General features: G+C 48.5%; 2 protein-coding genes across 7 annotated transcripts in view; one reads left to right on the forward strand and one right to left on the reverse strand.

Moving 5' to 3' along the window:
• Positions 1–21,032, reverse strand: part of Wdr25 (WD repeat domain 25) — a 133,982-nt gene extending 112,950 nt beyond the window's left edge. The window contains exons 1-2 of one of the 3 annotated variants that reach the window (XM_027946735.2): positions 20,976–21,032; positions 15,273–16,101 (exon numbers count right to left, since the gene is read on the reverse strand). In XM_027946735.2, coding sequence (XP_027802536.1) covers positions 15,273–16,064 — 792 coding nt within the window. In that variant the 5' untranslated portion in view covers positions 16,065–16,101; positions 20,976–21,032. Of the gene's footprint in view, positions 1–15,272; positions 16,102–17,885; positions 20,942–20,966 lie in introns of those variants that run through there. The other 2 variants (XM_027946736.3, XM_027946734.3) reach the window with 2 other exon arrangements.
• Positions 21,033–21,127: 95 nt separating this feature from the next.
• The window catches only part of Wars1 (tryptophanyl-tRNA synthetase 1), a 29,218-nt gene continuing 25,253 nt past the window's right edge, over positions 21,128–25,092 (forward strand). Inside the window, exons 1-2 of one of the 4 annotated variants that reach the window (XM_027946737.2) lie at positions 21,128–21,212; positions 22,039–22,106. The gene's annotated coding sequence lies outside the window, so the exon portion shown is untranslated. Of the gene's footprint in view, positions 21,213–21,763; positions 21,864–22,035; positions 22,107–25,092 lie in introns of those variants that run through there. The other 3 variants (XM_027946738.2, XM_071607539.1, XM_071607540.1) reach the window with 3 other exon arrangements.

Raw genomic sequence — 25,092 nt, forward strand, 5'->3', positions numbered from 1 at the left:
ACAAAACATGTTATGTAATGACAAGGGCCTTCAATGTGCAACACAGCACCCTGAATGGAGACAGCCTTGGTGGAGAACTGGGAAAGCAGAGGCGTCCGGAGCTAACAGGGCTTCAGGGATGCTTGCTCCCGGCCTGGAAAGCACTATCAGGGTTATGTAAGACGTCAACGTCGCGGAAGCTGGGTGGAGGGAGGAGGGCATATGGGAACTCTGTATTATTGTTACAACTCTTCTATAAACCTGAAATTATTTTTTAAAGTTTTACAAGAAAAATAACAAGAGCTGTTTGAAAGTAAGACTCCTGTGTTTCTAACAATGATTTATCTTTTTCATATAAAACCAATGCCCTCAATGGGGCTCACCTACCATAAAGTTTTACTGGAACACTGGCGACAATTACAGTGAAAGCTGCACTCCAGCAGCCGAGTGAATCACGGACTCCCAGCGCGTCGCTCCTCCAAGGCCAGAACACAGGGAGGCATGGAGGGGTGAGGGCTCTGTGGCCTCCTTGCAAGTCCCCCAGCCTCTGTGACTCTGCTCTTCATGCCCAGAGCATCTTAATCTCCACCCTACAGAGCAGCCATGATTTGCCCTGCCCCCTGCTCCTGCTTCCTCCCTAGGGAAGCGGTGACACCACACCCGTCTCTGAGCCCCTCTGTCAGCCTAGCACCCCTGTCTCACAACAGATGCTGGAGGAAGGAAATACTATGGTCAAGAATGCAGGCAATTCTTTCAAACAGAAAATACTAGTAACAGCCCTCCCTCTTCTGTAAAAAGGCCGGAAGGTTCTGTTTGTGGGAAGGAAAGGAAATAAGCCCCTCTGAAAGAACAGACTCTGTTGGCGAATCACACTCCAGGCCCACAGATAGCATAAGCGCTGCACAAGGGTCCTCTCCCGACCTGAGAAAAGCTTTTCAAAGGTTTTGGTTTCCTTGACAACAGCATTGCTGGAGACAAGCAGGGAAATAATTAAAAAGTATGTTCCCTTTACTTAAAACTCCGTGAGTGTTTTTAAACAGTAATGAACAGGCCACACTCGGCAGTGTCAATGTAGACAGGACTAAAGGCATGCGGGGAGACCCCATCCTGACACCCCTCCCTGCCGCAGCCTGAGTGAAGGGCTTGAGCTGTCTGCCTGGTTACAACAATTACAGCTCACATAGGTCAGACTAACCACAAAGGCTCTCTCCCAGGCCAGGTCCACTTCTCCCGATGGCAATTCTTCATCACTGCCATCCAGTAGGAAGAAACTGAGGCACAGAACAGAGCAGAGCAGGCAGGATGAGCAGGATGAGATGGGACCTCTCTCCCCAGGGTGACTCCCATAAACACTGTTCCTGTCTCCCCTCAGATCCACATCTCATCACACCACCAGGGCCCCATGGGGGCCACTCCTGTTGGCTTCTCTCAGGCAGCCTTGCCTCTGGCCCTGGACCTGCCTCGTGCACGGCAGGCAAAGGGTCAGCTCTGCACTTGATTTATGTGCTCCTTTTCCTTTCAGGGTAGCTTTAATGGCCTGTTTTATTTTAACAGCTTTACTGTGTTCCTATCTTTTATGGTAAGCTTCCTCAAATCCTTTCTGGATTTATGATTTATAAATAAGTAATAATTAAACAACACACAGCTGCAAGCATCAGCCCAAGACTATTACCTGGGAGCGTAAATACAAACATTTCAACAGAGGGGCACAATCATGGCTTGGACTCAGCCCCCTGTGCAGTTTCCTAGGCCCTTGTGCAAACCTGTCATAGTTAGCAAATCAGAGCCATGGGATGCTACCTGTGTGGACTTCAGTGAGGGACTGAAGTCAGGGAGTGTGGCTAAGCCCGCCTGAGAGTCTCCAATTCCCTGAGGCTCACAGGGCAGTCAGTGCAGGAAGATGGAGCAGGCACAATTATTCATTCATTCTCAAGTATCCTCTAGCCACCTACTATGTACCCAGGAACTAGAGATACCACAAGGGAATAAGCACATTCCCTGCTATCCTAGAACATACGAAGCGCTCGATCATCTACAGGTGAGCCCATTAGGACTCAAAAAGATGAAGAGCCTTACCACAGTCACATGACCACCCTCTGGAGCTTCCAAGCAGGGAGGTGTCTAGAACAGTTCCAGAATTCAGAGGCAAGAGGGGCTGAGTTCAAAGGCCAGCTCTCTGCTTGGTTCTCCATGTCCTTCAATGCCCCTCCTCTGGTCCTCAGTCTTCTCATCTGTAAAATGGGCACAAAGATGTTGTAGCAGGGCAGCCAGCTGACAGAGGGAGTAGTCGCCCCAGGCCTGGTACTCCCCTAAGGGTCATCCACGAGTTCTCTTGTTTAATCCTCCAAAGACCCAGGTGGGTGCCATCACTGACCCTAACTTTCTGTTGGGGAAACTAAGGCCTAGAGAATTAAATGACTTACATTGAACCACAGAGTTAGAAAGTGCAAGGCTGGAGTCAGACCTCAAAATGGGATTCTGACTTCACTGACTGCCCCTGGCCCAGCTGAAAATGCAAAGGAGTCCTGTGACAGCACAGGAAGTAGCAGTCAGCTGTGTACACTGAGCATCCAGGCCTACAGCCAGTAACAGGTCCAGGAGATGCACATGACAGCCCTCCTGGCTCCTTTCCCTCCACATGCAGTGGGTGCCACAGGGTGCTGCCCCCACACCACCCACCCCACTCTCCTCTGGATTAGCTGTCCCAACACAGGTGGCCCTTGGAGGGCCTGTCTTCAGACTTCAGACTTCTTATTCTGAAGTCTGCCCTCACAGACCTTCTTCACAGAGGAATGGATCTGGTGCCTCAGAGTCCGGGGCCTGGTACACAGCCAGAATTCATTCAGTGGCAGTCAGAAGACAGTAACCAAATGAAGAAAGAAGTGGATAGACCAGGCCTTTTGACACTGCCGTCACAGCCATCTCTCTGGTCACCTCTGCGGCCCTCTCTGTTTGCACCACAGCCAACTTCGAGCGAGGCCTGAGGAATTCCTGGCCACACAGCCTCGCAGGAGGGGACTCAGGCTCATCAGATGAATGGCCCCAAGTCCAGCACCTCGACCACCACTAGCCGACCGCACACCGCTGACCCGGAAAATAGGAAGCCACGCCACAAGGAGCCTCAAGAGGCCTGCTGGACGGGCACCACGGGACAGCTCCATCAGTGAGGCCAGGCGACGGAAGGCAAATTGGATTGCCAGCCTCACGTGCTCAGAAGGCAGCTTAGGAGGCAATTACAGAATACACCGGGCTTGCAGTTCTTGGGAGAACCTTCCATTTGTAAGGGCTTTAGATCTGCAGAGTGGTTTCACACGTCCCCCCTCGCTCAGCCTCAAAGGCATCAAGGGTGCTCTCCAAGCACTTCACAACCGCCATGTTGGCCCTGTCCATGGGAGAGCTGCCACCTGGCCCAGCCTGACACACGCATCCCCAGTTCACCAGTGACACAGGCTCCAGCCACACTCAACCCCGCTCCCCTTCCACCTACTCCCCAGAGTTTTGGCTCTGAGAGTGGGAAAGCTCTCCCTCACGACACTTCCCACCTGGGTCCTGCTTAGCCTGTGGAGCCCACAGGAGCACATCAAGTCCCCATCCCCAGGCAGCACCTGATGACAGCCACCATCACCCCAGGCTAATGGCACCACGGCAAGGCTCCAAGGTGCCAGTGCAATTCAGGACCAACTGAATGAGGGTGATCGAACACAAAGGGAGGCTGGGACGAAAACAAACAACTTTGCCAACCAAAGGGTACGATAAAAACGTGTTTTAATTCGTATTTTTGTACTTTTAAAATAACACCTGAAGTAATGCAGACAGAGCCCACTCGTGTTTATAAAGGCTCTGGTCTCCTACATTTGCTAGCTATGTAAACACGCGCAAGGACTGGGGAGGAACTGTGCTTGTGAAACTTTCAATACTAGCGTGCCTGCGAATTAAATTCTAGACCCAGCAGGTTAAAAATGTTCTGAAAGCAATTTTGGTGTTAGTCTAAATAATTATAGATCGTGCTCACTTAGATAAGGCCCTTTGCCCCCTCGGGGCTCCAAGGGAAAATTCTAGGCATGATAGTTAAGCAAAATAGTTGGTTATTACACAGGCTTTGCGGTGGCAGTGCAAATTGGCATAATCCTTTTGGAAAGCCATCTGACAGGAGACGTATCTGGGCCCATGAAAATGAACTACCCTCTGACCCCGCAGTCCCACTTCTGGGAATCAGTCCGAAAGAAATGATCCAACAGAAAAGGGTTTCATGCATGAAGATAACCACTTCAGCATTATCTATAATAGCGAAAATTAGAAACCACCTAAGTGTCCAAGGGCGGCTAAGTAAATTACAGCTAATCAACTCCATAGAGCGCCATGGAATAGGCGGAAAGCGCTGGCCCTCCAAACACACGGAGGACATGGTGCAGCAGTGGGCAGGGCAGGGGAGAATGCTGCTGGGAAAGCAGGCTGCAGAGCTGCGTGTCTGAAGAGATCCCAAGCCTGACCCCACCAGTGACAGGCTGGTGAGGCAAGGACAATCAACATCTGGGTGTGTGTTGAAGCTGGGAGATTTTCACCCACCATCCTGTAATGCAGTGAGATCATGTTGGCAAAGCAAGGAAGGAGGGGGTAGGGGTACAGACGAAGGCTTGGACCCCCAGGATCATGCTTTTGTCACAGTTTGGGCAGAAACCACTCACTTGCCCCAGAGATGGAATGTGATGCTGTCTTTACCAACATGTTATTTACATCCCTCCCCAAATGGGATCACAGACATAAATAACAGTGGTTTTCAGAGCTTTGGGTCCCTTTCCCCCTGTCTAAAATGACTAAGAAGCCGCAAGTTACATGTGTTACAGCTACTGACATCTAGCACATCCGAAATGATAACTGAGGACATTTAAGAATATTTGCCAACTTATGCAAAAGTAACAATAACAAACCTACCACACGTTAACACAAGTAACGTTTATTAAAAAAACATAAAAACAACTAGATTTTCTGAGACGAAGGGAGTCAGTGAGAAGGCATTATTGGTGTTTCCACAGATTCCATCCCTGTCTGGCTCAACACTGGCAGCCGGGCCCGTCTCTGCCTGCATCTAATCCACTGCCAGGGCACAGGCTCTACGGCCTCTGGAAAACTCCACCTGCACTCAGGAGAGCAGCAGACTGAAAAGGCAAATCACTTCTAGGTGCTGTTATGAAAACAGTCTTGACCCTTGGAAAGGGTCTGAGCCCCTGGGGTTTGCAGTCCACACTGGAAACCGATGTGGTAAATCATACAACATTAAACACAAGGCTGCGGGGGGTGGGGGCAAAATTAGATACACAGTCAGAGCTCAACCACGTTGAATTATTCCTGTTTTTAAAATGGGATGGAAACGCACCCAAAATCTACAGTCATTGCCTCTGGGTGAAGAGCCGATGGGCAATTTCCCACCCCCTCTTTATACCTTCCTGTCTTTTCCAGAGTGCGTATTTCTTTTATGGTCAAAACAATATTTCTTGTTTGAGGAAAGGTTTGGGAAGCCACAGCATAGCCATGCCCTGTGGATTAAGCCAGATAGGAAGGTCATTTTAAATCATTAGTAGCCAGTGTCTGTGTGCGGAGCTCAGGAGCAGGGCTGCTGGGGACGGCAGTGCTGCTCCTTAATATGCCGATCGATCCCTGGCACCCGGAGCACATTCATCACAGTGGCACACAGCCTGCCTTGCACCCAGTGACAAGAATTGAAACTGTCTCAAGCTAATCACTGCTAGATGAAGGTCAAATATAGGTGACTATTTATCAGATCTCGCGTGGGGACGGAAGTGCCACACTACAGAGCCACAGCACAATTACAAAGGGCAAAGTCCATAGACTTGACTACAAAAGAGGTTAGGTTTTCCCGGCTAGAAAAAAATTAATACCAAAACTCAGTCAAACAAGGCACAGGCCAGGGGGAGGAGGTGAAATATGACAAAGGGTCGATACTGTCAGTATGTAAACTGCCTGGAGAAGCGAAGCACAGGGCTGCGGGAGATTAATGGGCAGGAACCAGGATGACAGGCGTTTGTCTGGCATCCACAAGGTGCCATCCTGGGTCTGAAGGAGCGGTCCATAAATGAACTCATCTGGTCCCCAAACAAGACACCTTTAAATTAGCAGACTTGGGCTGGGGATGTGGCTCAAGAGGTAGCGCGCTCGCCTGGCATGCGTGTGGCCCGGGTTCGATTCTCAGCACCACAATCAAATAAAGATGTTGTGTCCGCCGAAAACTAAAAAATAAATATTAAAACATTCTCTCTAAAATAAATAAATAAATAAATTAGCAGACTTAAAGAAAAGCAATAACTGTCGCCACAGAGGGCCAGAAGTCGCAGTCAGTTTTACGCATAAATGACAGTGGATGTGAGGAGCAGAGCCCCTTCCCAGCTCAGGGACAAAGGCCTCAGCAGGCACGGAGCAGCACAGAGCTGGGGAAGCACCAGCAGTCCCACTTGGGGCCTGGGAGGAACACCCTGAGCTCACTGTGACAAGCCCCAGGTCAGTTCTGGAGGTTTCTCTTTTCTGAATAGCAGCAGCTGCAAAGCTCCTGTGTGGCACTCAGACCCCAAACCAACAGGCCCCAGGAACTGGAGAGGGGCAGGAACATTTCAGAGGACAGAAGAAAACTTCCCTAGAATTCAGACAGCTAAGAAAGGACTCTGTAAACAGGCAATGAAAACTGATGTGCTATGTTTAAAAAAGAACATTCAGAAAATAGGTAATGGCTCCTGGAATATAAAAACATGACAGAACAACATTTTCTGAATTTAAATTTTAACTTTTAAAACTTAAATATTGGGGCTGGGGCTGGGGCTCAGTGGCAGAGCGCTTGTCTAGCACATGTGAGGCACTGGTTCGATCCTCAGCACCACATAAAAATAAATTAATAAACAAAGATATTGTGTGTCCATCTACAACTAAAAAATATTAAACAAATTAAGTATTAATGGCAAAAGTAGAAATTAAAATTTTAAAAAAGACTGGAAAAGGATGTTCACAGAAAAAAATTAAACACAAAGGGCAAAAAGATAGAAAATAAGAGAGAAAAAGTAAAAAACTCACAGCCCAACCCAGGAATATTCCAGAACACCCAAACTGATCAGAGTCCCAGAGAACAGAGGCCTTGGCCACTGCAGGGGGTGTGGGGCTGTCTGTGTGGACTCCTCTGGGGGAGTGTGGGGCCAGGAAGACAGGCCCAGGGCAGGTCCCTGGCGAAGCAGCCCTGGGCTGCCTACGTCCTCCCTGCCTGTGCTCCAGGGTGTTCCAGGTGCAGGACAGAGGCAGAAACCCCTTTATCCTCTAAGGAAACCTCATAGGAAAGGTGTCCCAGAGCCAGGCCACCTGAGAAAGAACAGCAAAGAATGCAGACTAGAGCTACGCAAGGCCAGGAGCGAGGGCCAGGGCTGGAGCAGCGCAGCCCCATCCTCGGAGACAAAGACACGGGGGCATTTCTAAAGGCAGGTTCTGGAACAAAATGTTGACGGTGTGATTAACACTTGAAGGTGCACACAGGAAAAGGCGGGAGACGCCACTGGCAAAGCCATGGCGACAGTCCTGCTTGATGCAGGCTCAGCTCAGCCTTTCAGACCTGCCTTTCTTCGGCATTTCCCCCCAAATTTCACCACTTTCATAATAAAACAAACTAAATCCACAACAATCCTTTCTTCAGGAGCAAAAAGACCTTGCCAACACTGGGCCCTCAAAGGGCGCCTTTAAGAGCCTTCTGTGTCCAAGTTCTAAAAGCAGCAAGAAACACTTCATGAGACTGTCTCAGCTCAGATTGCCAATTTTGCAATCTGCATTTTTTCAATTACATTAAAAGCATTTTTCCAAATTGCTCTTTTCTTCCTTTAATGAATGAAAACAGGATGAGACTGGCTGAGGCTTTCTCCCGAGCACAGAGGCTTTCTCCCTTGGCCTCCGGTGGCTGTTGAGGTGCAGGCGCACACCCCGCCCAGGTACACCAGACTACCCAGCTACGTGAAGGGAAGTTCTAGAGAACAGAGCAAGCTGGGTCTGCCCCTGCCCGCTTCCTCCTCCCCTGCAACCCAAGGCTGCCTTGGTAAGGCACAGGCTCGTAAGGCAAGAAGACTGGAAAATGTCTCATTTGTTGGCTGCAGAATCATCTCTGCTCTCACTTGAGAAGAGTGTCAAAAACACTGCGCCTCCCACGACGGGAAGGTTCCAGCTCAGAAGCTCACAGCTCTTCCCAGAGGCTCAACAGCCTGGCTGTCACCCAGCCTACAGCCACCTCTGGGACAATTCAGACGACTCTCAACTTTCTCTGAAAGTGGGGAGGGAGAGGAGCAGTATTCAGAGCTATGTGCCCTAGGGCCAGCGTCTTCCCCACTCTGGGCCTCGGCATGCGCTGGTGTGCATATGTGTGCGCACACACCCTTTCTCTCCTGCCTTCACCTAATTACCCTCGATGCACTGTTCATCATTCACTCCCCAAATACCAGACGCCCACCACATAGCCCCCACTCCTTCCAGCTGCGCCTCACATCTCCAACAGATTCGCCTCGTGCCTGGAATAAATTGCCAGTCATCTGCATGAAGCTCCACTACGCCTTCCTCCACACCCCACCTCACGGCTCAATCTCATTTCCTAAACTCCATCAAGAACGACTGTCTCAGAACTGAACGGAACCCACAGCCTGGCACAGTCCATGAATCCTTGTTTTTGTGAAATCTATCACTTTCCACAGGCACCCCTAAGAGACCTAACATAACCAGCTATTCTAACAATGATAAATCAGAGGACCCTGAAACACATAAAAACGCAAATCCTACCCCAGCACCACAAAAAATGCAAATCCTGACCACCATGGAAATCGCCCTGCTCCTCACACTCCCGAGAGAAGCAGGGAACTCGCAGCTGATGGGGCTGCAGCCACTTAGGCACAGGGAGGCCTCTTGCCCTCTGTTCTCAGGGCAAGAGAGCAGAGTCGGGAGTCGGGTCCCATTTTGCCTCCATCCTTTATGAGCTGTGTGCCCTTGACCTCGTTGTGCCTCACCCTCTTCATCTGAAAAGTGGAGTAAGAAGAGCCCTGGCCCCTCAAGCCCCCTGAAAAGAGGTGATGGGCACTCGGAACTGTGCCCGGCCTGTGAACACTCAGCAAGGCACACGGGAGCCAAGGTCACATTTCTTGAGCCTCTGGCTTGTGTCAGGCACTGGTTTAGATCATCTCATCTCATATCCACAGCAACAATGCTACGTGGTAGCCATTATCCCCATTTTACCAGCAAGGAACCGGGGAATCAGAGAAGCTAAGTACTTTTCCCGAGTTACACAGCTACCAAGCAGCAACACAAAATGAGACTGAAAGTCTGCTGATCTACTCAGGTTGCACTCACCACATGAAGGCTATTATTAACTAAAGCCTGAGTGTTAACCAAAGCCCTCTGTAACTGCATTAAGGCAACAAAAAAGACAACATTTATGTTTACCCATGTTCACAGCAATACTGGTTGCTTTAAAATTTGAAAGCAGGAAATTATATAGGAAATAATACGGAAAAGATGAAGCAAAGTTTAGAATATGTCTGAAGAAAGCTTTGGGGCTTTGCTTGTTTATATTGCAGAACCCATGCCTTATGCATGCTGGGCAGGCACTCTACCACTGAGCTACAGCCCCAGCTCCAAAGAATATAATGAGATAGAAAAATTCACCTTAAGCTGGGCACAGTGGCACATGCCTATAATCCCAGCAGCTCAAGAGGTTGAAGCAGGAGGATCGAAAGTTCAAAGCCAGCCTTAGCAACTTAGCAAAGCCCTCAGCAACTTAACAACACCCTGTCTCAAAATAAAACATAAAAAGGGCTGGGGATGTGGCTCAGTGATTTAGCGCCCCTGGGTTCAATCACCAGTACAAAAAAGAAGAAAGAAAAGCTCACTTTATAAGCATTATAAAAGATGGTGGGGGCGGGGCAGATTTCAAAACTGCACAGACCATGCAGTATGAAGACAGGCAGGAACTGGTGGCCCAGGCCGGGGCCTGCAGGTAGAGATTATCAACCTGTTCTGTTTTCTCCTTCATACTTCACTGCGTTGCATCCTCCGAGCTTCTTTACAATAAGCATCTATTAAATTCATGACCGAAACTGAAAAGGGTTATTGTTTTGGTTTATTTTTTTAAGTATTTTATGGAAGCTTGTTATTGAAAACACTGCTAGAGCAAATGATTTCATAAAAGGAAATAAATACCACCTAATCCATACATTTTATTGTAAAACCTTTGTGTATTAACTTCAGGTTCCTATGCACGGATGGGGTCCCCAGAAAGAGGAAACGTGCTCTTTGCTATTGGGAATCATCTGCAGAGCCTGGCAGGGGACCCTGCATGCTTACCCTGTGCAGGGCAGACAAGAAACGTTCACTGTTTAGTAAAACACACCACGTCTGGCCTTTGCCTTCAGAAAAGGCATCAAAGTCTGAATTCTACTTTTACGTGTGGTGGGTGTTCAAACATGTAAAGCCAAACGAGTTCACTGGGAAATGAAAAGAGTATATAAAGGCTATCCACACCAGGATTACAGCCATGAAAAATCCATACAGGCGCCTCAAGAGGGCAGGAAGGGGCCATCGGGAAAGAAAACAGAGCAGCGGTGCGGAATTATGAGTCATTGTTTTATTTTACTTAATTGCTCTGGCTGTAAATTTTTCAAAACTAATATAAGCATATTTTACAGCTCACAGAACATTTAGAACATATTAAAATAAGTATCTTTCCACTGTAATATGCCCAATTGAAATTTATGAATTCCAAAGCTACACTTGAAGGAGAAGAACTGGCACTGCACGTTCTTTAGATTAATCAGATGGATTGGGTTGTTTTTCTCCTGATGAGAAAAGAAATCATTTCTCGGTAAATGTTACCTTGAATCAAGGATTCTTCCACATTCTAGAAGCTTGGGTGCGCACAGATGTGAAGTCTTACTGTGCCCCCTAGTGGCAAACTGGATTTATGTACACAAAGTACAATTTTCCCAAGCTGTGCGATACAAACCCAGAAAATGTTTTAAAATCTTTATTGATCACTTAACATGTACAAAATTTTGTGCCAGATGCTACAGAGAATATAAAAATGGGTCTGGCAGGGTTCCCAAGCTCAAGAAGCTTAAGAATCGAGCAAGCTACTAAGGCAACCTAAGCCGCCTCTGCTGGAGAAGGGAAACGATTCCTGGAAAGATCAAGACCCCAGCACACACTGAACACAGACACCAGCCCAGCACCACCCCACAGAGTTCACACCCAAGGCGTCTACTGTGCACAGAACCCACAGGGGCACGCATATGGTGCCACTTCATGGACACACAAACTGAGGCCCAGAGAAGTGAAATGACTTGCAAGAGACCACAGCCCATGACATGGCACAGAGGATTCAAGCTCAAGTCTTGGCATCCAAGTTGCTCAATCAACTTGTCCAAAACAGATCTGCCACATAACCCAATCCCTGAAAACTCCCAGGTATCCTAAAGCACAGAGGACTCCACCTGAGGTTTGCACCCACAGCGTATGAAAGCCTTGATTTCCAAACACCCCAGGAGATATAAACCTAGCAGCCATAGTCAGCACTGACCCAACCCCAGGACTGCACATGTGCTCTGCCCCTGGGGCCACTTCCAGAGCCACCCTTGGGGCTATACCCTGAGGGCTACAAAATAGAGTAGGTAGGGCTCCCTAGAAGCTGCCTGGTAGCCCCAGAGGCCCCATGCCAGCAATGTCATCTTCAGCACACAGCCCTCCTCTGGACAGGTGGGCACAGCAATAGCACAGTCTGCAGTGCTAAACCAAGGCCAGCAGCAGGGCTTCTTGCCACTCCAAGTAGGACCAACTGCGCCCTCTTCTGGTCACAAGGTGTCACTGCTGACTGGCTGCTCAGGGTTTCTGCCATCAGGTCCTCCAGGGCAGGAGCAGTCCTCCTGCATCCTCAGGGACACCAGGCCTAACATCATTCTACTCTCTAGCACCCAGATACCACTGCTCCCACTCAAAATCCCTCTGACCAAAAACTATCATGGAGATGCTTCTGTTGAGAAAACCTAAATTTCCTGGGCAAAAGCGATCCCCTGGCCAAGTTGCTCCACTCCAGATAGCACTTCAATATGCTTCCAGGTGGGGGCCGGTCCTCACTGGGCTCCAGTCCTCACTGGGCTCCGTGGCTACCTCTCCCCATCGGGAAATAGAGTCTGGTCCCCGGCAGGTGAGCCAGGTCACACTCAATCCACGCACATCTCTTCAGGGCCAGAGCCTCATCTGAAGGCACTGTCAGTGGCAGGCCTATGCTCCTGATGGCTGCCAGAATGTCCAGTCCTAGAGAAGTGACCCTCACTCCCTAGGGAGCCACGCTTTGTGGGCCAGGGATCACACTAGGTGCTGTGGGCACACAACATCAGACCTCTCTCCCACCCAGAGGCCACAGGCCTGTCCAATGTCAAAATGCTGGAGGGCTGGGGCTGGGGCTGAGGCTCAGTGGCAGAGCGCCTGCCTCATGCGTGCAAGGCACTAGGTTCTATCCTCAGCACCATATGCAAATAAAATAAAGGCATTAAAAAAAAAAAAAAAAAACCATACTTGGGGCTGGGGAGGTGGCTCAAGCCGTAGCGCGCTCGCCTGGCATGCGTGCGGCCTGGGTTCGATCCTCAGCACCACATACAAACAAAGATGTTGTGTCTGCCGAGAACTAAAAAAAATAAATAAATATCAAAAAATTCTCTCTAAAAAAAAAATACTTAAAAAAAATGCTGCTGGAGATGAAACCAGACCCTGAGCCCTGTCCACTCTAACTACACCCACACCTGCGCCCCGCAGGAGTGCCTCTGTGGTGAGGGTGCAGTGGCCTCTGCAGCAAGAGATGAGGGAGAGGACCAGGGGTCTGCAACTGACACTTGCACAGAACAGGAAGGAGTCCAGACAGCAGGGTTCCACCACCAGGCCGGGGTTTGGGGGGGGGAGCCTGGTGTGAAAACACCTCCAATGTCAGGCCCCCCAGCACAGGGCCTTGCCCGCCTGGTGCCAAACCTCTCCTGCAGCTGCAGCACGGCCTCACACACAGCCACAGATCAGCTGGCCACTCAGCAGAAATCCAGGGACCTTAGAGAGAGTGAAGAGCAGGGAAGAGGCCCCAGCACACAGGTGAGCTCAAAGACAGGAGGCACCCTGGGACTCCAGGGACAGCCAGGCACTTCCAGGACAGAGCACACCCACCAAGGCCCCCAGAAACCCTCCCAATAGGTTCCCCTGGCCTGTTGGCCTCTATAGGAGCAGACTCTCAGGGAAGGGAGCTGAGAGACCCCAAGACCCCAAATCAATCCAAGCACGTTAAGACCACCCAGGGCCTCCTGAGCAGCTTTCACAGACCCAGTTTGGCAGGAGAAGCACCTCAGACCTCGGTGAAGAGTCCCAGACTCCAGCGGATGACAGAGCATGAGCTCGGCTCCATTGGCTCTGCCAGAGAAGAGTCCAGATGAGTTCCTTCAGGACTTGGACCAACTGCCTAGTAACAATGCCCACAGATTCAGCTCATCCCTAGGACGCCACTACTCTGCAGCTTCCTCTCTTTACATGAGAAAGTGCCTCCTAGGCTGGGCACACACCTGCCACCCCACTACTCAGGAGGCTGAAGCAGGAGGATCTCAAGGAAACACTCATAGGAAAACAGGTTCAAAACATAAGTTGCAGATAAAAGGACTTAGATGATCTAGCTCCAGAACTCTGAGGAAAGGAAGACGAAAATAGCAACATTTACTAACACCTGGTGGGCACCAGCTCTGCACCAAGTGCTTTTAAAAGTATTTTTCTCACAGGATCACAACAAGGCACAATTATGGCCTTCACAGGTGACACACCAGACTCAGCACGACAGCGTGAGCTGGAGACCAGCTCCTCGTCACAAAAATTAATTTGAAGCCAAGAACCTGCAACGGGAAAGTCATGTGATTTCCAGGTTTCAGTTCAGCTAGTTAAAAGCAGCTGGTTAAGAGGTGCTTGACAGATACTGGTATTTGCCTTCCCTTTGTCTATTCTATAAATTTGAGCTCTTCAAGCCTCTGCTTTTTTTATTTTGCTAGCCATAAGTTAGCATCACAAACTTCAATTAAACACAGGGACACTGCATTTCTTGAAAACAAATGTTTAATTCCACTGATGTTTCATTCAATAGAACTTTTCTTTCTTGCGTGTACACATGTGCATGTGGTGCTAGGGATGGAACACAGGGCCTGGCATGTGCTAGGCAGGAGCCCTACCACGGAGGGGTACCCCAGCCCCCTTTTCATTTCATCTTGAGACCAGGTCTTAACAAGTTGCCTAGGCTGGCCTAGAACTTGTGCTCCGCCTTTCTCAGCTTCCCCAGTAGCTGGGATCACCGGCCTGCACCACCACGCCCAGCGTCAACAGAACATTTGCCCTACTTGTTTGTTCTTTTTTTTGCCCCCAAAGCTAGATTATAAAAACCTGAGTGCTGGGGCTGGGGCTAGGGCTCAGTGGTAGAGTACTCACCTAGCATGTGTGAGGAACTGGGTTCGATCCTCAGCAGCACATTAAAATAAAATAAAGGTACTATGTCCAACAACTAAAAAATACATTAAAAAAAAAAAAAAAACCTGAGTGCTGATTATCCTCACTAGTATTCAAGGTAATGCACAAAGAAGCATCATCATATATCATTAAAACATTAACAGTGGGTGCTGATGAGCATGGGTGAGCGGGTTCGTGCACACAGGCCACTCTTTGGAAAGGCCAGGAGCCCTACACTCCTCCCAGGAGCCATCAGAAGGAAGCACCAGGCCAGGAGGGTGAACAAAACTCGTACAGCAGCACGTTACTGCAGCCTAACTCAATACTAGAAACTTCCTCACTGTCTAACGATAGGGAAGGGGTTCAACAAATCATAACATAATCCAATGGTCAGATAATATAGCATCATTATGGAAAAAAAACAAGAGTGTATCTTCTGGCTCTACCATAATCTGTTGAATGCTCTGGTGGCCTGGGCAAGGGAGCATGAGGAAAAGGGCAGAGGGCAGGAGGCACCAAAGAAAATGACAGAAATCTCCAACAAGGAATATGGAGCCTGTGCCCACCACAAGGCTAACAAATAAAACACCCTGGGGGAATTTTTTGTTTCTTTTGGGTTTTTTGCCATGCTGGTTTTTTGCCCCAAGGCCTTGGTGCATACCAGGCAAGCACTAAGACCATTAAGCCACACCCCAGCCCACAAGTAACCCAGCAGTCTGTCCCCAAGAGTGTCTGAGAGGAGCTCACTCCAGCCTTACCTTGAAGGTTTTGTCCATAGATGTGGAGAGGAGCATGTGGCTCCTGGAGGGGACAGGACACCACTGAATGCTGTTGACGGGGCCCCTATGGCCACGCAGGTGGAAAAGCACGGTCCTGGGCACCCTGGTTTCTCTGCACTGACTGTTCAAATATGGCTGAATCAACTCGGACACTCTGGGGGTCACACAGAGAGGGGCGGGAGCACAACCTGAAGAGGGGCTCTGCAGCTCCACATCTTTCTTCTGGCCTGTTTCTGTGCTGAATGCCTGCAGCTGTCTCAGTCTCTTTGGGGTGTATGGTATGACACAGTCCTCACACCTTTTCCTCTGAAAAGAAATGCCTGTGGCTTCAGATCTGTTTGGAGAACAGAAGGATGGCTCAGGGGACTCCCAGGAGAGTCTGACTTGCTTCAGGCGGGCAGCTGCCAGGGGCATGTGGCCAGCAGGAGCACAACACGTCCACAGAGAAGAGGGGCGAGAAGGCTCACTGGTGGGGAAGGTGACTTCCGGCTCCTTCACAGGCCATTGTAGCCTCTGGCTGGGGCAAGATCCTGGATCCCTTCTCCAGAGCCGAACCAGGGGGAGACGATGCTCCCCAGGATCTTCATGAGGACCATGCTCTGTACCCTGTGCCCCTTCGTTTGTCACATCCATTATACCCGATGTAAAGTCTTGCCTGGGAGATGTGGCCACACCAGAAGCATCCTTCATCTGCCCAGGAGCATTCACACTTCCAGCAGGTTCAGCTTCAGCCTCTGAATCAGAGTCATCATATGCCACCAGCGAAGCCATCGAAGATTTGGTTTCTTGTCCTGCCACGGCACAATACCTAAAACCAGACCAAGTCAAGAATCAGAAAAGGGGCTGGGCATGTGGTGCATACCTGTGATCCCAGCAGATGAGGAGGCTGAGGCAGGACCAGACTCAGCAACTTACTGAGGCCCTGTCTCAAATAAAAAACAAAAAAGGCTGGGGATATGGCTCAAATCCCAGTACCAACAAAAAGAAAGAAAGAAAGATAGATCCATGTAATTACTAAGGGCTTTTTGAAAAACTAAAAGAAAGGGTTCTGAACGTTTGCAACATAAGGACACGTGTTTCAGGAGACGTGTGTTTCCCTGATTAAACCCCACATGATGCACAAAGAATTGGACAACAAACAGAATAAGGCTTTCCTACACACGGGTACAAAGATGGCATTTAGAGGCAGGGGTTGTGGCTGAGTGGTAGAGCACTTGCCTTACACTGTGAGGCTTTGAGTTCAATCCTCAGCACATAAAAATAAATAAAGATATTGTGTCCATCAACAATTTAAAATTTTTTTTTTTAAATGGCATTTTAGGGCTGGGGCTGAGCTCAGTGGTAGAGCGCCTGCCTTGCAATGTGAGGCATCGGGTTCGATCCTCAGCACCACATAAAAACAAATAAAGGTATTTTCTAAATGATATTTTATTTATTTTTTTTAAAGAGAGAGAGGGAGAGAGGGAGAAATTTTTAATATTTATTTTTTAGTCTTCGGCGGACATAACATCTTTATTTGTATGTGGTGCTGAGGATCGAACCCAGCACCGCGCGCATGCCAGGCAAGCACGCTACCACTTGAGCTACATCTCCAGCCCCACATTTTTTTTTTTAATATTTATTCCTAAGTTTTAGGTGGACACAGTATCTTTATTTTACATTTATGTGGTGCTGAGGATCGAACCCAGTGCCTCGTGCATGCTAGGTGAGTATTCTACCACTGAGCCACAACCCCAGCCCCCCCCCCCCCCAAAAAAAATAGCATTTTAAAATGAAGACTATGGCTGGGCATATTGGCACACATCTGTTGTCCCAGCAACTTGGGAGGTTGAGGCAGGAGGACTGCATGTTCAAAGCCAGCCTCAGCAACTTAGCGAGGCCCTAAGCAACTCAGTGAGACCCTGTCTCTAAATAAAAAGGGGTGGTTTGGGGCTGGGATTTTGGCTCAGTGGTAGAGCACTCGCCTAGCACGGGAGGGACCTGGGTTCGATCCTTAGCACCACGTAAAAATAAAGGCATTGTGTTATGTCCATCTACATCTAAAAAATAAATATTTAAAAAAAAGGTGGGGTGGTAATGGGGCTCAGTGGTTAAGAATCCCTGGGTTCAATCCCTGGTACCAATAAATAAATAAGTAAATAAGAATTGGAATCTCTGGAAATAAACCCACCAAAAGAACGCGAGGCCTACATGAAGAAAATGAAAACTTTTACATAAAAGGCCTGACCAAGGCTCAGGTTGTGGCTCAGAGGCAGAGCACTTGCCTAGCATGCCTGAGGCACTGGGTTGATCCTCAGCATCATATAAAGCAAAATAAAGACATTGTGTCCACTTATAACTAAAAAGTAAATATTAAAAAAAAAAAAGGGCCTGACCAATGGAAACACATGTCTGAGAGACTTGAGAGGATGACTGTGGGGTCAGTGTGGACGGCATGAATATAACACATGGTTTCCACCTCAATGACCCAGCCCACTTTAGAACTCTAGCCCAAACACCAGCCTACATTTTCTAAATGTTCACATCCATGGTGGCACACTTCTGAAAACGTCTCAGCACTGTTCATTAGCAACAAATGAGAAAAATACTCACCAACAGGAATGAGGCAAGGTCTGAAACACTGAAGTGGAAGGAGGCCCAGAATCCCCAGGTGGAAAGCCACACCACCATCCTCGTCCTCCCCCACAGGCAGAAGCTCTTCCCTGTTTTTCCTCTGCCCAGCGAGAAGCCAGTCATAACTCCACAACACAAGGCTAAGGTCCTAAGGAGTCAGTCTACCCAATAGTGGTGGGAGAAGTTCTGAAGGAATAACCCAAATCTACCCATTTCATGCCAAATGCACAGAGTCACACAGCAGAGGAGATCCTCTTTAAAAAAAAAAAAAAAAAAAAAAAAATTATTGGGTTGCGGCTATAGCTCAGTGGTGAAGCACTTGCCTAGCATATGAGAGGCACTGGGTTCAATCTTCAGCACCACATAAAAATAAATGACATAAGGCATTGGGTCCATCTACAATTTTTAAAAATATATATTTAAAAAACAATTCCGGGCTGGGCTGTGTGGTTCAGTGGTAGAACACTTCCCTACCACGTGTGAGGCACTGGGTTCAATTCTCTGCACCGCATATAAATAAATGAATAAAATAAAGGTTCATCAACATTTTTTTTTAAAAAATTTTAATTCTTCCTGGGGCTGGGGATATAGCTCAGTTGGAAGAGTGCTTGCCTAGCATTCACAAAGCCCTGGGTTCAATCCCAGCACCATCCAAAAAAAAAAAAAAAATTCCTTCCTGCCAAGTTGGTGGCTCATGCTACAAGGAGGCTGAGGCAGGAGGATCACAAGTTTGAGGCCAACCTGGGAAACAGAGTGGGGCCCTGTCTCAAAATAAAAAAAATAAACAGGACTGGAAATATAGCTCAGTAGTAAAGTGCCACTAGGTTCAATCCCCAGTATAGAAAAAAAAAAAAAAATCAATCCATCAATCAAATAAATAAGTAATTGTTCCTGAAATTCTGAACCATCATACATAATAAATTATTACCAACTAGTTCCCAGAAAGAAGTGCTTTGGTTTGGAGTCCATTATATTAACTCTGTTACTGGCAAGAAGCAAAAGCAGGAAGAAAACAAGAATAATAGTCACAACTCGGCCAGCAGAGGGCATGATCTAGCAGCTCTGAGAGCCCAGGTAACCATTTTCAAAATTCAAGACAGATAAGGACTATACTTCAGTACACCCTGTGGAGCCTGGCACCAGAGCCCACACCTGTAATTCCTGGCACCAGAGCCCACACCTGTAATCCCTGCGCCGCTCACCATACGCAGGAGACTGGGAGGCTGCGGCTGGAGGACTAAAAGTTCAAAACCAGCCTCAACAACTTAGCAAGGCCCTAAGTGACTTAGCAAGACTCTTTATCAAAATAAAACATTAAAAAGGACTAGGGGTGGTTAAATACCCCGGTTCAATCCCTGGTTCCCCTGCCAAAAAAAAAAAATTTAAAAACCAACCAAGCTGCGACAGGGCTGTAGATGTGGCTTAGTGGTATAGCACTTGCCTAGCATATACAAGGTCCTGGGTCAATCCTCAGCACAGTGGGGTTGAGGGGAATCCTGTGGCTCTCCACATGTGGAGTAAGGCCAGCAAGAGGCTCCCTCCAAGGCCTTTGCTACCTCATTCCAGACAGCCTGTCACCCACCTCTCCCCCTGGACACCTTTCCCCCAAATGGCCCCATTAGCCAGAAGGCTCCACTGCCAGGTAAGGTCATATTCATGTCTCAAGCCAGCCTTCCCCACCCACAGCCTCAGGCAAGTAACAACATCCACACCCAGAGCTTCTAAACTGGCCAGCCCTTCTCAAACTGAATTGAACATAATATGAAAGACTATTTCTAAACTCAAGGAACCATGCTCTACAAGTGATGTGATCTGTAAAACATCTGACCAGGTCCCAAGGCCAGCCTCCTCCACTGCACCCAAGAGCCACCCATCACAGGTCCTTAAGGCCAAAGAGAATCCACCACGCTCCCACTACCAGGGAGCTTGTGCTCAGCCTGAAGGATGATTTCCCACCTGCCCCACCCACAGTGGTCAGCTCACAGGACAGGCCTAAGGAGGAAGATCAGGGAGCAGGGAGGCCCATCAGCTTCACTCCCAAATAAGGCAAGGCAGAAAGGCTGGGATGAATACCCATAGACAGCAGGGCTCCTGAGACTCTCTGCTCCCTCCACATTCCACTCACCACTCAACAAACACTGGGTGCTTGGAAACCAGCACTAAGCAAAACAGTAAAGGATATTCGGTGCTCACCACACTCACAAGCCAGTGGGGGAAAGACACCCCAAGTCGAGTTAGCCACAGGAAGCAGTTATTGAGACATTAAAAGGAGAAAATTACAAAAAGGAACTGGGGGTACTGCAGTTTCTTAGGGAGGCTGAAGAAGGCCTTAGAAGCCATCTGGGTATCGTCCTCAAGGAGGCAGGAGAGCAGAGGTGATGAGCCAGCTGAAGCAACAGAATCAACCAACTCCAGGGGTGAGAGTCAGGGACAATTCAAGGAGAACAGACCAAAACGGAGGGTGGGAACAACAGTCGACTCAGGAAGTGTCTGCTGCCTTTTGTTTCTAAGATGAAAGAAAAGGGGAAGAAAAATGATGAATGATTCAATCAAGAGGAAGACAACCAGATGGAACAAAAGGCGCCAGCCCAGGAGAAAAGAGGCCCTTTCTCGTGCGGACAGGACCTTCTGTGGGTTCTATCCACTGTTTCAAGAGATTAGAAATATCTGCGGAAGGCAACCTGATGAGAGAGGGCAAAAGGGAGCAAACGAAATAGGATGTTTTCAATTCAACAGACATTTCCTGACGACCTACTCTGTCAAGCCCTGCTTTGGGTCTGGTGTGGGCATATGTTAAACAGAAAACACGGGTCCCGTCCCGCAGCCACAGACCGACCAAACCACGAACAACACACCACCAAAGACGGGTTTTGAAGGATGAATAGGAGTTAGCCGCGCTGTGACTCCTAAGGGTTAACGGGAGTACCGAGCACAGCCCTTTCGGAAGGAACAGGAAATGAGAGGAAGGCGAAAGACTATGAAAGACCCGCGCAGTGGGATGGGGAGCGCTCCGAGCGCCGCCCGGTCCCAGAAACCTCCCTCCCGGGGCCCGCCGCTCACCACACGCACCGGAAGCGCTGGATATTCCCCGAGGCAGTCCGGCCTGCACCGCGCCGCCCAGCCGCGTTCCGCCGCGACGCCGGGGCCTCCAGCCAATCGGAGGCGGGATCCGCCACGCCCCCCGAAGGAGCAGCCAATGACGGTGCACCGGGTCCGGAAGTTATTCCGGCCGGACTGCGTTTCCACGGACGCGCAGGAAAGCACCCGTGGTTGAGCCGGTTGCGTTGACGGGCCCGGCTGGGCCGGGTGAGTAAAGGCGGGGAGATCGGGGTGTTGGAGCCGTAGGACGCGGGGGGCACCCGGGGACCTGCCCTCTGAGGCAGCCTGCGCGCCGGGTCACCTTCCTCGAAGCCCGGCCTGCGCTTCAAAGGGCGCGGGGGCGGCCGCGATCACCCCACCCTATACCCCTGGGCGCAGCCGACCCTCATGGTCTCCGTCCCTCCCTGTCCCAGAAGGTCCCTCGTCCTTTAGTGCCTGTCGTGTCGCCTTGGTCACCTGCACGGTAGGGTCTGGAGGTTCCTTTGTGCCCATTTCACAGACGTGGACACTGAGGGAGGAGCAGGGAAGTAACGTGACTTGCCCCAGGTTTCACAACCAGGAGATGCCCGAACAGGGAGTGAAACCCGGCACTCTCCCGACCTCCGCACTCAAGACTTCCCACTGCACCGCCTCGGTGCATAATAGCCTCAGGGAATTTACAGATGCCTAGGGTGGGGAACAGGAAGAGGGTGGGGAAGTGATGTGGCTGCCAGCCCCGGCGGGGGGTGGCTGATGCAATGAGTAAAGGTATATAGGACTCTCGGTTCTCTTAAGGGTTTCATCTGTCTCAGTTCCCCGCCCCGCCATCACACACACCAGCAGCCAGCCAGCCCCTCATTGGACAGGCTCATCAAGGAGGTTGGTCAAGAGGCTAAAGTGTTTCTGAGAAAATGGGTGGTTTATAAGAAACTCCTGAGTGTACATAGCTCAAGGGGTGGGGTGACCAAACAGGATCGAAAAGTACCTATTCTAAAAAGGAAACTGAAAGAAAAGATTGAAGAGTATTAAAGACCTTCTCTGTGTGTCTCAGCAGGGCATTCTCCGCTGCTGGACTGCCTGGTGTGACCGGTGGCCACCTCTGCAGTTTGTCCCACAGCCTGGGTATGTATGAACATCTTTGCTAGGTTGGGGGTTTGTTTTTCTTAGTGTTTTAACCAGCCTTGTACCAAAGTACAGGAAACCTCAGTTTAGAGGATAAGAGATTGTGTCTCTCGGGATTAGGGCATTGTGCTTTTGATTTCATCCCACTGACCCAAAGTTCAGGAGGTTCCCTGCTTCCACAGAGAATAAAGATGGTGGATGAACAGTTGCTGCTTGGATTCACAGCTTGCCTTCAGCACCTTCTTGTTGGCTGCCATATGTTTTCCTGGCATGGCCTGCTTAAACAGCATCTGAGCATATTAGCATTCTTGTGATGTCCAAAGTACCTAATACCTGGTATATCTTCTTTCCTTTTAAGACAATGTTCATTTTATTATTTGGAGGAGAAAAAATAATCTTTCATTTTTGTGTTAATGGAACTTAATCCAGAGTTTGGGGTGTAAAGAACTACTTACCCTGAGGAAGCCGTTTCTTGTCCTCTGGGAACTTGCCAGTCCAAAACCATTAATACCCACACTCTGAAGCCATCATCCCTCCTCTGTGGTATTCCAGGCATCCAGAAACTTTTCTGGGTTACCTGTTCTTCCCAGCTGCTTCAGAATTGGTTGCCTTAATGCTATCCTTCCCCACACCAAAGAATTAGTATATTTTTATCTGTGATGATTTCAGTACAGCCCAGGGCATTATTATTTCTGTTTCTTATCCCAGTATTGTGTCCACATTCTTTATGTTCCTGTTATGCCCATCCAGAACAAAATGAGCATAAGATGAAGTTCTTGAAAAGGGGAATTAGGTGTTTTCTCTCTGAAGATCTGCTATGGAAAGGCTGCTTTGCTTTTTACACTCCCAGTATTTTTGTTTAGAGGGGATAACAGTTTACTTCATGGTTGTAACTTCAGCACCTCCTTCTTCCAGATTATAGTGTTAGTTAAATAGATGAAATAAGTAGGCTTTCCTTAACAAAAACTCAACTCTGTATTTGCAGCTTATGTGGTAAACATGTAAGGCAATGATCCTTAACTTTTCAGCATCTCAGACCCCTTTGAAAAAATAGTGAAGCCTGGATACCCTGCCTAAAATCTCATCCCAGTGCATGGGAACTTTGATGTAATTTCAGAGGTTCATGAACAGTAAGCTGATACCCTCTGAAATTAAACTTAATTATAAAAGTTAGCTAACAAAGAAATAAAGAAAGGTGTTGAGTAGGTGAGTGGGGGAGGAAGCTGCTTAAACAATAATAGGACAAATGGATGAATGCATGAAATGAGGAAGATGGTAGTTCTGTTCTCCTCATCTTTGATCATTTCTAGAAGGCTCACTTAAGAAGTTGCATCATGCTGGATGCACACCTGGAATCCTGTCACCTCAGGAGGCTGAGGCAGGAGAATTGCAAGTTCAGAGCCAGCCTCAGCAATTTAGTGAGGCTCTAAGCAACTTAGTGAAACCCTGTCTCTAAATAAAAATATTTTAAAAGGGGTGGAGATGTGGCTTAGTGGTTACGCTCCCTGGGTTCAATCCCTACTACCAAAAAATAAAGAAGTTACATAATTTATAACTTCTTTGGGAGAGGATTTAAGTAGTGTGGGTGACTCCCACATGTTGAGAGCCACAGTTTAGTGGAATAACGCCTGGCATTTTGCTAGAGGGAATGGTTGAAAGGTGACCCTGCTCCAGGATTAGGGCGGATCCTCCAGGAATAGGGCGGGAATAGGGAGGCTCCGGGATTAGGGCAATCCTGATGCCTCGGGCACCACTACTTGGGAGTTCTCCCCGGGGGGTTCCAGGAGAATTGGCTAGCTAGGAATTGTTAAAGGTACTTTTGATCTATATTTGATTTGGGTCTTACTTAAAGACTTCAGAACATTACTCCACTGCTTGTTGCTATTCATGCAGGGTACCACATTTTTGGAAGGATGGAGTTAGCCAAAGGAAAATGTAGAGAAGAGTGAGGATGGTAGACAGACATTAGTTAGTAGGTGTGGAAATCAAACTAGAGACAATAGACCCAGAGATGACTCCAGGGGACCTGCTTGGCTCTCCCCAGATCAATGTCAAGACGTTCAATAAGAGATGTTTAAAGTCCAGATGGGAGAAATCAACCTTCAACAAGTTGAATTACTTGTAAAAATATTAGAAGAGAACATACCTCGAGAAAAAAGTTGAAACACATGACTTATAGGATTCATTCAGTAAACAGTTACTGATGAGCTGTGTGCTTTTTTTTTTAAGAGAGAATTCTTTTATAATATTTATTTTTTAGTTTTCAGTGGACTAGTTTTCATCTTTATTTTATTTGTATGTGGTGCTGAGGATCGAACCCAGCGCCCTGCGCATGCCAGGTGAGCGCACTACCGCTTGAGCCACATCCCAGCCCTGTCTACTGAAGAAGGCATGAAGAGCTAAACTGCAGTGTACATGTTTGATGAATCTCTGAAGGGAATGCTCAGGGGTCTCAGAGGGTGGAGTGACCCACTTGGTCACAGAAACACAAGGGTCAGGAAAGCCTGCCAAAAACTGAGGTTTAAATTGGAAAGATACTGAGCAGTGACCAGGGAGAGGAGAGTAAGACATTCTATATGGGGAGCAGCTGCAGTTCTGAGAGCCCATAGTCACCATGGCTTTGGCATCAGATCTGGCTCACCCCCTGGTGTCGGAACCTCAAAAGAGTTTTTCTGACTGTTCCAAGCCTGTCTGCTAGTAGAGAGCTTGCACACTCACACCCACCTTTGAGAGTAGAAGAATTCTGGATAATGTGCAGTGTCATTTGTGGTTTTATTATTTTCATTGTTGTTTGATACTGGCAAAGACCCCCTGAAAGAGCTCAAGACTGAGTAATTTGGTCAGCTTACTGATAGCCAGTGAGAACCTGAGTTTATCCTGCTCTCTGCAGTAAATGAAAGTTTCTTCCATATTCCATCTCTTGTCACAGGCCTCCTAAACTTTGTTATCTAAGTCAATTGTCTCACCTAACTTTCCTTCCTGGAAA

This window comes from Marmota flaviventris, chromosome 2 (genome assembly GCF_047511675.1).
Source record: "Marmota flaviventris isolate mMarFla1 chromosome 2, mMarFla1.hap1, whole genome shotgun sequence".
Classification (NCBI taxonomy): domain Eukaryota; kingdom Metazoa; phylum Chordata; class Mammalia; order Rodentia; family Sciuridae; genus Marmota; species Marmota flaviventris.